The 15,874-nt window shown below is 41.3% G+C and overlaps 2 protein-coding genes across 4 annotated transcripts; both read right to left on the bottom strand.

Annotated features, from left to right (window-relative positions):
- Nucleotides 1-1,232: 1,232 nt before the first annotated feature.
- gpr63 (G protein-coupled receptor 63) lies at nt 1,233-7,251 on the bottom strand. Of its 3 annotated transcripts, none has more exons than XM_029849894.1 (2): nt 6,736-7,251; nt 1,233-4,366 (listed from the first exon to the last, which is right to left on the bottom strand). In XM_029849894.1, exon 2 carries the CDS (start codon nt 4,251-4,253, stop codon nt 3,120-3,122), a length of 1,134 nt encoding a protein of 377 aa, XP_029705754.1. In that variant the 5' UTR covers nt 4,254-4,366; nt 6,736-7,251; the 3' UTR covers nt 1,233-3,119. The 3 variants fall into 3 exon arrangements, 2 of the variants coding, with proteins under 2 accessions (XP_029705754.1, XP_029705755.1); XM_029849895.1 differs by lacking the exon at nt 6,736-7,251 and adding an exon at nt 5,522-5,569; XR_003891374.1 differs by lacking the exon at nt 1,233-4,366 and adding an exon at nt 5,560-5,614.
- A 1,695-nt stretch (nt 7,252-8,946) lies between these two features.
- ndufaf4 (NADH:ubiquinone oxidoreductase complex assembly factor 4) lies at nt 8,947-10,964 on the bottom strand. Its single transcript, XM_011618470.2, has 3 exons — nt 10,738-10,964; nt 10,462-10,589; nt 8,947-9,956 (listed from the first exon to the last, which is right to left on the bottom strand). The coding sequence occupies exons 1-3, from the start codon at nt 10,871-10,873 to the stop codon at nt 9,651-9,653; spliced, it is 570 nt and encodes a 189-aa protein (XP_011616772.2). The 5' UTR covers nt 10,874-10,964; the 3' UTR covers nt 8,947-9,650.
- Between the last annotated feature and the right edge of the window lie 4,910 nt (nt 10,965-15,874).

Below are 15,874 nucleotides of genomic sequence, written 5' to 3'. Positions count from 1 at the left end.
TTTAAATGTATTCCTAAAAGGATAATAGAGACTTACAACACTGCAGATCAGCTGTGTGGAATTAAAATGAATCCATAATGTGTGACAGTTGAACAGAGCTGTACGTGTGACATAAGTAGGGTTAGATTTCTGAGCCACACCGTGAATAAGAATAATAAGAACTTCCTCATGTATTATATGGTGTAAGTGTTACATGTATTGCATATAAAAGCTTTATTTCATGACTGCCCTCATTTGGCTGCTATTAATTCTCCATATTAATCCAACATTAATCTAATTAGAAGCCATCCTCTGTGGCGTGGCCTGCTGCTGGCCTGTGAGCCAACACGCTCTTAACGACAAACACAACGGCAACAGCGTCAAAAGACTACAGGCCTGTTGTCAGGCGCAGTGGCTACTAGCCTTATCAGCTGGTCTGCACAGCACAACCGGCAGCGTAGTCAAAGTCGAAGCAGGCTCGGAGAAACATGAGTGCAGACAAGCAACGCGTGAATTCACAGTGGGCGTTTAGCCGCCCTCGCTAAAGCACTTAAAGGAAGCAGCGCCAGGAAGTGAAGTCTCTGAGTGGAAAGAGGAGACACAGATGACGCATTTGGGAAAAGGTTATTAACATCAAGTGGCAGTATGGTCCCAAACATCACATCCACCCAGCTTGTGGGGCCGAGTGATCTGTGCGGAACGAACACCAAGGAATCGAACCTTACAGCCAGAGCTAAGAATTGTCTTCCGGTATACTCACTTACAGGCACGTGTTCCAGGTATAACATGTAAAATATTGCATCTGTGAGGTCACTTCCTGTCGTTAGTTCACATTCGTGGTGATTTTGAATCCAAGCGTCGCTCATATGGATCAAGTTTTGTGTCAATTGTTTTTAATATCCTGTCTGATCTGAATCTCCAATTGAAATGGCCATGTGATGTGTGATTGCAATCTTATGTTATATATATTATAGATTCTGCTCAGTGAGCAGTCTTCTGAGAACTACAACAATAAGGAAAAGACTGCAAAATTCTTACAGCTACAGTATTTGGTTATGTAGTGTTTTAATGTTTATACAGGCCCTTCAGACTTGTAAAGAAAGATATCCTCAATTATATGTAATGGTATTGTAACTAGCTATTATAGGCTGTTTAACTGTCATAACAGCAGTTAACCTGAAGGCAACATTTGCACTCAAACAAGCATGACAATGTTTTTAAAGCCTAAAAGGAAAAAAAGACCAACCAAAGAGTTTAACAAGGTAAGAAATGTCTATTTATTACATTCAACAGTACAGTACACTGAAATTGCACATTTTCACCAGATATAGCAGCATTGTCTGGTGAATGGACTAATGAATAGGCACATCCAAAATTTAAATTAAAAAACACATTCAAATTTGGCAGCACAAATCTGAAAGCATTTAAAATGTTTCTATCAAATCTTTCGTTTCATTTTTCTAAATATATCATGAAACAGGCTGCACGGTAAAAACACCATCCTTCAGTGGCAAAAGACAGAGAAAGTCATCTTGATACAATAGTATGTGCATTTAGTGCATTCTAGCAGCTATACAGACACGTCCCCTCCATCACTTCAATCACCTTCCTTATTTCCCTAAAGATGAATTTGTCCTGAAATAAAGTCTTCCCCCGGATCATTACAGCAACACACCCTATTGATTCCCAGGGATTTTCTTTTAAATTAGCAGTAAATGATTGTTGGCCTTCGGTACAGCTGACTAATTCAACAAGCTTTCACCATAAAAGCATTGTCAACAGACTCTTTTACAGACAGTAAACACATGACAGCTTCATGTGGGTGGAGTTTGTGAAAGATAGTCACTAAACATGGCAACTGTCAAGGCTCTTTGGCTTTTTAATGGAAAGAAAAACACCCCCTTATTTCCACTCTTACAAAAAAAGTAAAGACCAGTGAGAGAAGATAATCTTTCTCATATATTTCACAAAAGCAGCATCACAACATTTCAGCTACCTGATGAAAAAGCCACACAAATATATAAATGTAATGGTGGAGTCAAACATAATAATGGTGTCTTTGAAGCATTTTGATACTGAAAGCATCAAACAGCAGCTCTAGTGGGCACATTCATCCTTCTCTGCCTCCACAGAGCAAAGCCAGGTTTAAAAAAGACACCGCCACCAGCATTAGAGGAGAGGAAGAACAGAAATATTTAAACTGGGATCTGGGATTTTAAAGACCACATATGTAAACATTTCATTTCGGTTTACCTACAGTCAGTCAAGATAGAAAAAAAAAATACAATAGTTTTAGAAAAGGCCTGATAGCAAAGCAGGATGAGTGTGTGATGTCATAAAAGGGTCTGCAGCCCTGAATATAACATCAAGAGTCAAAGACTGGGTATAGAGTCCTCACACAGTCATGTGACTGCATGCATTATCGTGACATTAGGAAGAAATCCTAACCAAGCTGTTAAAGTCAACATCCACTGAATGAATGAATTACTGCATGAGCCTTTGTTGTCAGTAAGCAAACAGGGTACACTGAAACTCTCCTGAGCTGCTGGGAATAGGGGAGGTAGAAACCGCCATTGTGCGTGCTGTTCTTCGATGTGTGCGTCAAAACTGAGTTTGGTTTAACATCAATACATTGTCAAAGCACCTAAAGGGGACAACGGCTACGTTTGAAAGGCGCTGCCTGTGTTTAGCTGTAATGTCGTATCGCCCATCACTGCAGTTCTGTCTCTGCATTATAATCAGGTGTGAACGAGGGGAAAATGAGAAGGCTGCTTCAGCTAGCTTTGTGTCTTTTATAGATCTCATGGCATCTTTGTTTGGAAAAAAATGACAGGAAATTATGTCCTAAAAAAATACATCTGAGACTGGGATCCAATCCTAGACCCACCAATATTTTTAAAAAGGGTTAGAACCTTTACCCACGGGTCCTATAACAAGCTGGAGGTTTAATTTAACAAACATTAACTAGTGGTTTTTGAGCCCCCCCCCTTCACTTTAAGGTGCATGTGGCCGGAGTCCCTCTGCTTAGAGAAAAATCTCGCAAGCAAACAAATCCAACGCCATCCATCACGACTACACAGAAACTTTGTGTAAAAATGTTTCTAACAGTGTTCCACGGTTTGGCAGGTGATTTCATGTCTTTAAACCGTCGCACGGGTCTCTCCACACACGTACACGGCGCTTGGCTGTATGCGTCTCTTAGTGTTGCCAGGCAGCTGAGGAAGAAACTTGAAGTACTTGGGCATCAGATCGAGGCAGGCATCACGAAACTTCTTGATCCTCCAGTAGTAAATGAGGGGGTTAAGAGCAGACTTGAGGTAGCACAGCCACAGGAGCCAGGTGCTGATCTGAAAGAAGCTGTCCTTGTGGTAGAAGCTGTCGCTAAATGTTGCTACCAAACTGTAAGCGGTGAAGGGCGCCCAGCACACTGTGAACACCGAGAAGAGGATGAGGATCGTAGTGAAGGCACGGGTCTTGAAGCTCATATCGATATTCATCTGGAAGGGCCTCTGAAGGCTGAGCAGGCCAAGTTTGCTGGCCTGGCTCAGACAGATGCTGTCCGAGTGGCTGTGGATGCGGATGGCGTTGTGGCGGATTGTGTTAAGGATCCCCATGAACGTGTACAGCATCACCATGAAGGGTATGAAGAAGAAGAGTAGCATCAGTATCAACACATAGGCGTGGTATCCAGGCTCAAGACTGTAGCCAAACACACACTGAGGGGCCCTGGGAGGGATCTGTAATGGAGGGGAACCAACAGCCAGAGGGAAGGAAAAAACAAAGGTGAGTCCCCAGGTAACCACAATGAGCACTTTAGCTCTCTGTGGGCTCAGTTTGTCTTGCTTCTGGACAATAATAAGGAAGCGGTCTATGCTTATTATAAGCAGTATAGCGACTCCTTCCATGACAAAGAACCAAAAGAGCATGGCTGAAACACGGCAGAAAGCATCTCCGAAAATCCATTTGGTGGTCATGACAGTAACAAGAGCAAAGGGCATGTTGAGGACGGCCAGCATCATGTCCGCAAAAGCCAGGCTCGCCAAGAGGATGTTGATGGCTGAGCGCATGGCAGACCTCTGGTACACCATCAAGCACACCACCACGTTTCCCAGCAGGGCCACTAGCAGGATGACCACCATGACAAAGCAGAAGAAGACCTGCAGAGGTAAGCCGACGCCTGACGCGCTCTCTGCTGGGGCGTCGGCTGTCGGAGTGGCTGCCTCTGGGGGCAACCGGGAGCCCGGAGAAACGTTTGCCATGGAGATGTTAGCCATCGACAGCCTCCTGGAAAAGTTCAGTCGCCCCTTAATGAGCTAGGAGAGAACAACCACATCTGGAGCAGCAGTGGAAGGGACCTTTCTTCACCGCAGAGTACAGGCAGCACATCCTAAAATACAAGACATGTGCAATGTCATGAGTGACGGCAATCAAAACAAAAGCAGCATTTAAAATTGACTTTTCTTCAGTTTTTTTCTTTGGATACACAAAGCGCATCCTCCTTTTCCTCAATCAAAAAAAGACATTCATCTTAGTCATTTTCCCCACACAGTCTGGACTGGATCAACAAATCCTTTAGATGTGAACAAAATAAGACCCAAACTTACAGCTCCAACTCACCAATCTTTGCCCTCAATACATTGCACCATTTTTTGGTGACAAACTGCTGATTAAATAAAGTGGCTCCTCGGTAATCCATGCGTTTACAGCCCGTTTCTGAGCATATTGCGGGAGTTCCATATTAATTGAGCTTTGGTTTTTGTCCCCCGTGGGTGGAAAACACTAAGCAAATAAAATAATGGGCTATGATTATGATTAATGGTCCATAAAGGCTGTTTGTGGTGGCTTTAAAAAGCAGACAGATACTGCTCTGACTGAGTCTCAGGAACGAGACAGTGGAGAGAACCAGCTGTTGCAAAGGTGATAAACGGCAGTAGGGGTGGAAACTTTCCCTGGCTTCACATGTGATGAGGTGCCTGTCATCTGCTGCAAGGTCCTTCTGCTTGATCAGAATCCAGATCACACCAAGCACCAAACTATTTTTCATGGAAAAAATAACCTGCTTTTAAACAACCTCACTTCAATTCTGACTTAATTCTGAATTTACTCATTTAACTCTGGTCAATCTCTGCACACCCCCCTGCCCCTCGACTGCAGCTGGAGCTTACCTGTCCTGTCACAGAGGCTTTTATGAATAGAATGGATGAAAAGAACAGTATCCTGGCTTTGCTGAAATCACTCTACAGTAGGGAGCCTCGAGATTCCCGACAGTTCAAACAAAGGAACAATGGCTCAGCCTGCAGTCAGTGTGTAGTGACACATCTCTCACTCTCTGTCCTGGTCAGCAGTTGTAGGCAGCAGCACAACCCACACATCTCACTAGGCAGACACACACACACACACACACACACACACACACAATACACATTTGCCCACATTTTTTTGGGAGCTATGCTGACTAACAATAATATTTTCCATAGCGCTGCAGTAGAGAAGCCATGGCTGTTCCCTCTATACCAACAGGAATATATAGAAATGCAATTACCTGAGTTGTTCCTCCTGCAGTCATAACCCCACACTGGTGGAATGCTGCCGCGCCGTGTGTGAGCTATGTGTTTAAGCTTGTCATGTTCTAGGGCTGCAAGAAAAATGTAATTATATAAAACTAAACAAAATTAAAAGGACTTCACGTGACATCATACAACCACGTTGGTGCTAAAAGCTTTTAGGTTTTTTTTTTTTGTTTGTTTGTTTTAAAGCCTCTTTAAGTTGCTGTTTGCACTGTTTGCAAATAACAGCAACTTCTAACAGACTAGGCGTCAGTTTGCACCCCGAAGCAACACATCCACACACCGACTCATCACAAAAACTCAAGTGTGAGTAGCTTACAGAGCGACGTACAGCTTATTGCACATGCACGTGGCAGGTATCTTGAATTATAAACCACTTTTGCTCAGGGTACAGAAAGCACAGCCAGCTAGGAGGGAGAAAACCCATCTTCTGCTCCTACATCCAAAGCATCCTCAGGATGTCTTGGCACGGAATGACAAACCCCTTCTGGAGGTGGACTACACTCATGACCACATTCTTCTGTTAGCTTAATGTCTAGACCATGTATAAATGAGCGCCTACTGTGCGTATGTAACATCACAACTGGACACATGTGGTAAAGACACAGACAGAATATAAAAAAATGAAATAATGTAACTTAGGTTGATTTGAGAGGCTGTTCTTTATAGTATAGATGTTAGAATTACCATAGACATGTTCACTACTGTTGATTGGATATCAAAGCCAGTGTTTGTGCCTGACAAAAGCTTGAGATCTATTTACAAGTGGTCACGGGAGTCACATGGGGATCATGTTTAAGATCAGATGAAATCACTCCCTCAAAGTGTGTATCTGGGAAAATATCTAAGTGAAAATGTAGCTGCACACACAAGGATATGTAAGGATTTTTTCAATTGCAAGACAGAGAAATGACACATAACAATTTACGCAAAATAATATACGTATTTGGTATTTTTTTGTATGTGGTACTACCAGGACGATTTCGAAAAATAATTTAAATGCTACAGATTGAGATATTTGATATATATGGAGCTTAAATAAGAATCATTGAAGACCAAATGCCAAGAATGCTGTGGACAACAGAGTAAATCACGGCCAGGTAAACACACACACACGCACACGCACACGCACACACCAGATAAATACATATAATATGACCACAAGAGCTCGGTGCAGACTAGGACATACCTGCTTCATTGTTTAGGTTGGATTTGGTGAGAAGCTGCCCAGCAGCCTTGAGCTAATGATGTCTCCACAGCTGGAGCTAAAGCAAAATCCCTTTTCGGTTCATGGCGCCGTTTTTACCGAAGCTCGCCAAAAGCATTGGTCATTGATTAATTTTCATCTTCTGATCTGTCCTTTCTTTTTCGGACCATTTTTCTGAAGATAAACGCGGAACATCTTCCGCTAACACCAAACACCAAATGTACCAGGCTATGCTCTCACAGTTTAACGCAAAATCCCACAGTACCAACAATTTAACCGGAACAGACGAATGCGGTTTCCGTCGTCCTTCAACATAAATGTGTGTGAGGGATAATAAGTGTCCTTTATTTTCATTTATGTTGATATTCTGGCTCGAGCGAATAATAAAACATGTACGTAATAGGGTAGGATGAGCTTTTAAGAGTCCTATTACTTTTTAGTTGAATTAAAAATGCATTTAAAATGGCGTTAGATCCTGGTGCATATTGGCATTTAATTTCTAAACAGGTCCAACATTGCTTAGCTTCCAAGTTCGATGACTTTTGAAGCGATTGTGGCTCTCCGGCACAAAATAGCAGGGCTGCCAACTTGAGAAAAGAAAAATTACAAACCCCACAACAAACAAAAACAGAAAAAAAAAAGAAACTCGAGTGACACTGATCAAGTAGCATACATTGTGCGCATGTTTAATCAGTCATTGCAATCATATAATACAACCATGGTGGCTGTTCTCTGGTGCGGTAATATCCGAGTTGTCTGTTTGTGGAGGCTCAAAATAGGAATAAAGATCTACAAAAATATCTTGCTGGTCACCTCCGTCCGTTGAATAAACTGTCCCGTGCAAAAACAGTACAACACAAAGGTTCCTACAAAAGTATTTGCCCGATAAATCACCCTTTCTACAACAAATGTATTTGTCATTACCCAAACAATTTTCTGTAAAAAGAAAGCTTTCATTTCGCTAAAGTCTTTGACAGTATGACCTTGTATACTGTATTTAGTACGACTAACTTAATAACACTTAATAGAGAATACAGCTTTTCTGTGCTTCACCATAACATTCACCTCTCAAATACCTGTTATATCTGTCAGAAACTCGACTGAACAGACATAAATCAGTCTTCAACATCTTCAAAGCACATTATTTGGCCAAGTGCAAAATAAAATATATTAAATATGTGAAAAATGATTGGTATACCTTTTAACCAAATAACTATGAGGGGGGCGGGGGGAACACCTCCAATTCAAGTAACAACTTCAACCATTAGGGCAGCGCTTCTCAAATAGTGGGGCGCGCCCCCGATGCCAGGGGGCGCGCCAAATCCGTGTGACCCCGGAGAACATGTTTTTTTTTTTTGCCGTACTAGAATAAAGTGTAATTGCACATCCCGCGCGCACACACCACAGAGCAAGAGATAGGAAGTGCAGTGAACAAACCACCAAGAGACAGCATGAAAAAATACTTAACAGTGATGAAAAGAAAGGCGGAGAGAGACGGAGATAATGAGACATACGAAAGTCTCCCGAAAGCTAAGACGAGGAAATATGACGATGCATATATAGCGCTTGGCTTCACTGCGACTACGGTGGGAGACGAGGAAAGACCGGTGTGTTTACTGTGTCTAAAAATGTTGGCAGGACAGCATGAAGCCAAATAAATGAAGGCGTCACTTAAAGACATTACACCCCAGTCACGCTGATCAGCCGCTTGAGTTTTTTCGGCAAAAACGTGCCGAATATTGGCAACAATCATCCCGCTTTGGTCTATATTTCTTTCTTTTTTTGTTTTCTTTAATATTAATACGGATACAATGTTATGCAGAGGTGTACTTATAACAATTTCATAGACAAATGATACTAATTATAGTCACGGCGGGGGGGGGGGGGCGCAAAATGTTTTCTTCTTCATGGGGGGGCGTAACAGAAAATAATTGAGAAGCACTGCATTAGGGTAATTGGCTTTTGCCCATTTTAAATTGAATTCAGATCTTATCTAACATTTCTTGATGCGAGCAAACATTTTGCAGATTCAGCCTGGTTAGATCACCATGACAACTGATGGCCTCATACTGATGGCATAGTTTAGCATATTTAAAAAACTGCTTGATACCAATTTCTGTTTAAGTTATGTTCGTAGTAATAAAACTGAAAATGAAATAGCAAAATAAAAATCATTCCAGATCAACCTGAAGGTTTATAACTGAAATTATATAATTGCAATATATTGTTGAGGGTTTAAAGACAGAGGGGGCCACATCCACATGGATCATTTTAAAATTAGCATGATCCCTACTCCTTTTTGAACATGTATATTATGTACAAAATGTATTACTTACTTTATATCTCACATTTATAAAATTGTCTTTATTTGCATTTATATTTTCTAATTGTCACAGCTTCCCTTCAGATTAATGGCAGCCATCCAACAACGACAAGGGCGCACCACATTGATTCTTCATTCGAGAAAAACAGAATTTCTCAGAAGACTTTTAAATCTCCACTGAATTTGATGATATTTCACTGAATAGTTTAATTTTCATTAAAATAACAAGAATAGTAGGTTAGATGATGCTACACAGATTCATAAAAGCTGCAATCTATAACATTAAAAGTCAGACCCTCCAATTCTAATTAAACACTATTTTCAGATGAAGACATAATAAAATATGACATTAAATATTTTGCATACCCTCCTTGTGACCCCAAAAGGTATGAAACGGTTAAGAAGCCAAAAAATAAATAAATATTTTGCATGACATGTATATTTGGCAAATGTACAAATCAAATTTATGTAAAGAGCTGAACATCAAGTCCAAACCTCAAGTTCTGATCTGGTCGTTGTCCTGTGATATAAATGAAATTAACAATCTCTCTTTTATCCAACAGAAACAAAGATCTCAGGAAGACTTGATCTGCCTAGGCTTCTCACTCTTTGGTGGTATGATGTGAACCTGGAAAGGGATGAAGAACTCCAGGAGAGCTTTAGTGTCTTTCAGGTCCAGACAATAATCCTGAGCAATCTTTTCTGCCGTCCCAATCTTTGGTTCACGTTGGTGGGAGCTCAGAGCCTTCAGGGCCTCACCAATGGTTAGTTTGCCTTTTGGAACATCCTTGAGATCTTCGAGCCCGTAAATGCTCCCGGGCAAATGGAACTTGAGAGGACGTCGCTGGGATTGTTCCCCCTGCACCATTTCTGTTGGGGTCTGTGGACAGTTAGTTTAATTTACAAAAGATGCACAATTCTTAACATAAATTTAAAATAAAAGAGCTTCCTTCTTAAAATTTAGACAAAGCTTAGTCTACATATTCTTATTCCGATTCATGGTTACTGTCTTTTACATTAAAATTTCCAAAACACTAAATCAAGTGTGTATTTTCAGGATCAGTGATGATTAGTGGTGCCAGTTTGTTTTACTCAATATTGACACAATGTAATTATTATGGAATTTCGCCATCATATCATTCTTTTTTATGGCCATATACATTTTGGAATAATCTAAAAATGTAATTATTAATTAGGGGGGCTGTCTAAAGCCCTGCATTAGACACCTGCATGTCGTATTGTTTTAAAAGGCGTTTAGTGTCATATTAAAAAAATGTGTTTTTTGATTTAAACATGCTTCAACGTTTATGTAATTACATTATTAAATGTGAGTTAATTAAAATATTATTTTGTCAGTAGTGATGAGATGAATAAACTGAAGGTACTGCGGTTTGATGGTGGATGTTCTGGCCGTTCGGGCTGATATGCGCAGCAGCTGCGGGATCCGTAGACTCCACATACACCGACTGGAGGAGCTTCAAGAGCGGCTCGTTCTTCCCACTCATGGCTTCCGCTGTGGAAACAGTAAAACAGCAGCAAATTCCACGAAATCAAACAATGAGCGACCACCACAGACCCGGGACAAATGTTTGTGTGGAGTTTCTGTGCCTGTTACTGGACCACACACACGCCGTGACCCCGGACACTCAGCGGACACTCACCGTTTGGCAACTCGGCAGAGGTCGCCGTGTTGACCGGGTGTTGGGGCGCTGATATCGGCTTCTCTCTGGAGATTTCTCGGTGGACCCGGTTTTCCAGGTTAAAATTTCTGAAAACACGCGCAATGCGGGCTCCCATGATCTAGAAATCGGCTTACACAACTAATAAAGTTCATTCAAAAATATGGACGACCGTCAAGAAGGTACCAAACAGTAGAATGGCGAAGACAAAGTTAGCAGTGACCCCCAATGGTCGGAAGACTGTACTGCTCCTGTATCTGCTCACAAATCACGTTTTCATCGATGTTTCAATAATGCGGGATAATGTCACAAAAGTGGTACAGAACATTAGCTCCGCCTTACGGTGCTGGGTACGGAGGAGAAAGTGATACTATAGTATGTGATACCAGTGGTTTGTGGGAAAATCTGGACTGTGACTAGAGGAGAATGGCAAGTGGTAGTGGTGGAGGGTCTGATGAGGGAGGTATGAAACTCTACAAGAAATAACATCACTGATCCACTCAGCAGCCATAACCCAGCAGGGTGCCAGCAGTTTGTCAATTAGATGACCCTCTAAATATGATAATTAGTCTGACTAGGATAATAACTGGAACTACAGAATTACTGACAATAAGCTGTTTCAAAGAGGAAGGTCTTAAGTCTAATCTTAAAAGTAGAGATGGAGTCAGCCTCCCATACCTGGACAGGGAGCTGGTTCCACAGCAGGGGGGCCTGGTAGCTAAATGCTCGGCCCCCCATTCTACCCCTAGAGACTCTGGGGACCACAAGTAAACCAGCATTCTGAGAGTGGAGCAATCTACTGTATTGGGATGATAAGGTGTCACTAGCTCCTCCAGGTAGGATGGAGCTAGGTCTCTGAGGACCTGGTAGGTCAGAAGACGAATTTAAAAAATTATTCTAAATTTAATGTGCAGCCAATGAAGAGACGCCAGTACGGGAGTAATGTGATCTCTTTTGTCAATACCTGTCAGAACTCTAGCTGCAGCATTTTGGATCACCTGGAGGCTTCTTAAACAGATGTTTGGACACCCTGTTAATAAAGAATTACAATAGTCCAGCCTGGAAGTAACACATGCATGGACTAACTTTTCAGCATCATGCCGTAGTTTCCTTATTCTTGTGATGTTCCTCAAGTGAAAAAAGGCACTTCTAGAGACTGTTTTAATGTGTGAGTTGAAGGAGAGATTTTGATCAAAAGTTATTCCTAGATTCCTCACAGAGAGACTAGATGTTAATGAGATACCATCTAGAGTGATCATGTGTTCTAATCTATCCCTGAGAGGTTCAGGACCAAAAACCATGACCTCAGTTTTTCCTGAGTTAAGGAGGAGGAAATTTGAAGACATCCAGGACTTTATGTCTTTAAGACAGGCCTGAAGCTTCACTAGCTTCTCTGTCTCCTCTGGTTTCATGGATAAATAAAGCTGAGCATCATCAGCATAACAATGAAAATGTATCCATGCTGCTGAATAATGTTCCCTAAGGGAAGATTTACAAGGTGAAAAGGATTGGTCCAAGTACAGAACCTTGTGGAACTCCATGGCTAACCCTATTGTCTGATGTGGGAACACCATGGACATGAGCAAACTAGTATCTAGCTGATAAATATGATCTAAACCAGTCTAGTGTTGTCCCTTTAATCCCAATCACATGTTCCAGCCTCTGTAACAGGATGCTGTGATTAACTGTATCAAAAGCAGCACTGAGGTCCAGCAGAACCAGCATAGAAACCAATCCATGATCTGAAGCTATAAGAAAATCATTAGTAACTTTAATAAGTGCTGTTTTTGTGCTGCGCTGAGCTCTAAAGCCTGACTGAAATATCTCAAACAGGCAGTTCCTCTGAAGGTGCTTCTCAAGAATTTTAGAGATAAAAGGAAGGTTGGATATCGATAATTTGCTCAGTTTAATCACTGCCACCTTGTAGGACTGGGGTACATACACTGTCATTAAAGAACAATTGATCTGTTCCAGGATAGAACTGCCTATCATTGGTAAAACATCCTTCAACATGTGTGTTGGGATGGGATCTAAAAGACATGTGGTGGACTTGGACTTCTGTATTAGCAAAGACGCCTCAGAAAAATATATAGGGGTGAAGGAGTTTAAGGGCTCGTTGGAGATCCTGTATGTTCCCACAGTCAGCACATCTGGTGATGGTCCAGTTGTTGGGATGGCCTGGTTAGCTTTTCCTCTGATAGCTAGAACTTTATCAGTGAAGAAGCTCATGAAGTCTTCACCACTCAGGGAAGAAGGGATACGTGGATCTAAAACACTGTGATTCTTGGTTAATTTAGCAACAGTGCTGAAAAGAAATTTGGGGTTATTCTGGTTTTCTACAATTTAAGAAGAAAAATAAGAATGTTCTAGCCTTACGAAGGGCCTTTTTGTAAACTACCAGACAGTCTTTCCAGGCTAAATGGTAGCTATCTATTTTACAAGAATACCACTTCCTTTCTAGTCTTCACACTTTCTGCTTGAGGGTCTTTTTCAGAGTGGCAACAGAATCAAGCATGATTCTCAGTGAGGTTTCTGCATCTTCAGCAATAGAGTCAACCTCTGCAGGGCTAAGATTATAATAATTGATCCCTGGGGAAACACACGGTGGTCCTGAAATCAGCACAGGGATCACTTCTTTAAACTTAGCAACAGCATTATCTGAAAGACATCTGCTATAGTGAGACTGTGTTCTGGGCATAGAAGAATCCTTAATCATAAATGTAAAAGTGATCAAAGAATAATCAGACAGGAGTGGGTTCTGAGGGAACACTGACACATGTTCTACCTCAACATCATAAGTCAGAACTAGATCTAAGGTGTGGTTGAAGCTATGAGTTGGTTGGTTTATCTGTTGAAGGAAACCAACTGACTCAAGTAATGAAATGAAGCCATTTCTAAAGCTGTCATTTACAACATCTACATGTATATAAAGTCTCCAATAATGACTATCTGTTCTGAGGACCAAGTCAGAGAACTCAGACAGGAACTTTGAATGTGGCCCAGCAGGGGGCCGATATATAACTACAAACAAAAGTGGCTTTTCTGCCCTCCAGGTCAGATGGGTGATGCCAAGAGTCAGGCTTATCTTCAGTCAGTCCGACAGTGCTGACAAACGGTTTGAGGAGAGCGCTTGGAGATAATGAAGTAGCTAAAGTGCCTAGAGACCGCAGCCTGTTTTTGAAGTTCAAGAATGGAGGACCAAGAGATAAAACACTTACCGTAATTTCCGGACTATAAGCCGCTACTTTTTTTCTACACTTTAAACACTGCGGCTTATTCTACGGTGCGGCTTATTTATGTTTTTTTCATGGCGCACTATCACAACTATTGTGAATCAGTCATTTTTACTAACCCTCATCAACATGGAAAATACTAGAAGAAAAGCATATGATGCGACTTTTAAGTTAAAAGCGATCACTCTGGTGGTTGAAGAAGGAAATCGAGCTGGCGCACGTAATCTTGGCATAAATTACGGTAATCAATGGCGAGAAGGTGGAGACGCCCGCCTGAAGAACTGATCCAAAGCAAAAAGACGACAAAAGCTTTTAGACGTAAACATCGCAGGTGGCCCGAGCTTGAAAACTTTCTGAAGACTGGGTCAACACACAGAGAGCAGGCGGCCGTGGTGTTTCCGCTGTACAAATCAGACTGAAGGCAAAAGCAATCACCACCGCGATGAAAATAGAAGATTTTAGAGGTGGGCCATCGGGGAGTTTTAGATTGTTCATTGTTTGAGTAAAAAGCATAAACAACGTAATTTGTGTTTAGCTGATACAAACGTAGTATATTTCAAGGTAGTTGCATTACAGACACCGTTAGGAAAAAAAGCATTTACCGGTACAATATATTTATGTTGCTAAACGGATTAAATTAAAAGAAAAGTTAAAAAATCCTGATGTGATGACAATTGGATTTAAGGTCTTTGTATAAACATACAAGTGAAAAGGTGGCTGTTGTTTCTTAACTGACTATTTGTCACTCGTCAGTGACTCGTCTCTTACGGTAATAAAAACATCTACTCGTACTGAGTGTTTTCGATCTAATTTTTCATATTACTACGTGGGATACCTGCGGCTTAAAATCCGGTGCGGCTTGTATAAGTACAAAATTGATTTTCTTTCTAAAATTAGATTATGCGGCTCTTAATCACGTGTGCTCTGTAGTCCAGAAATTACGGTAAGTTGCAAAGCATGTATAGAAAAGAAATGGTGGAGAGAAAAAAAGTTTAAAAAAAAGTTGGAGGGGGGGGGGGCAGTGCCAAGAACTTGGAAAAATATTCTTTAGAAAAATCTTGGAAGAGATTAAAAAATGATTAAGGGTGGACAGTCAATGAAATCAAATGCCTTCAGGAATTGGTGAAAAAGTAGACAGCTCAGTTTCACCCTGTCAAGATCATGATAGGATACACAAGTTTTAGGTTGCGAGTGTATGTTCAACCTCTGATTAGGTGTTACAAATGCCAACGGTTGGGCCAAATTGCTGCAGTGTGTAGGAGGAAGCAGAGGTGTGGGAGATGTGGGAGGAGTACCTGTGTGGAGAATGTGGGAACAATAACATAGTTAAATGTTGTAACTGTGGGGGAACCATACAGCAGCATATGGAGGCTGTGAAATGAGAAAACAGGCTGTGGCAATTCAACAGGTCACAGCAGAGCAGAGAGTAATGTTTGCACAGTCAGTGACGATTGTGAGCAAAAGGAAAACTGTGGAAGACATGGATGAACCAAATAACGCATGTGTGTCAAACCAACAGTTCAGCTCAGCCTTATAGCAGACAATCAATTTCTTTTTCTTGTCATTAACTGCTCAGATCAGGCAGAACAGAAGCTAGAACAGAAAAAAATCAAAATAATGTCATATTTATCAGCCAAGGTGTGAACAGGCAGGCAATGATGTAGCTATAGAGGTTTGGACAAAAGAGGGGTGTATAAAATTAACTTCAAATGGTTAAAAAAGAAGGAATGGAAGGGATTCTTGCTGAGTGGAGTGGAAAGATAATCTGGTATGGAGACTTTACTGCACATATCACAATGTGGGGGCACCAGGAAGACTTGAATGGAGAGGTCATATAAGGAATTTAGGATGACAAAGGTCTGGTATGTTTAAATATTGGTGTAGGC

The sequence above is a fragment of the Takifugu rubripes genome, chromosome 16, assembly GCF_901000725.2.
Source record: "Takifugu rubripes chromosome 16, fTakRub1.2, whole genome shotgun sequence".
NCBI lineage: Eukaryota > Metazoa > Chordata > Actinopteri > Tetraodontiformes > Tetraodontidae > Takifugu > Takifugu rubripes.
Note: the sequence above shows the minus strand (reverse complement) of the source record. Positions and strands in the feature narration are given on the sequence as shown.

Bases quoted from the DNA above. Each gene is read 5' to 3' on its own strand.
- gpr63 (XM_029849894.1), bottom strand. From the start codon at position 4,253: ATGGCTAACATCTCCATGGCAAACGTTTCTCCGGGCTCCCGGTTGCCC.
- ndufaf4 (XM_011618470.2), bottom strand. From the start codon at position 10,873: ATGGGAGCCCGCATTGCGCGTGTTTTCAGAAATTTTAACCTGGAAAAC. The intron at 10,590-10,737 runs GTGAGTGTCCGC...CTGTTTCCACAG, and splicing joins CTCTGCCGAGTTGCCAAACG to CGGAAGCCATGAGTGGGAAG. The intron at 9,957-10,461 runs GTACCTTCAGTT...AACTGTCCACAG, and splicing joins ACATCCACCATCAAACCGCA to ACCCCAACAGAAATGGTGCA.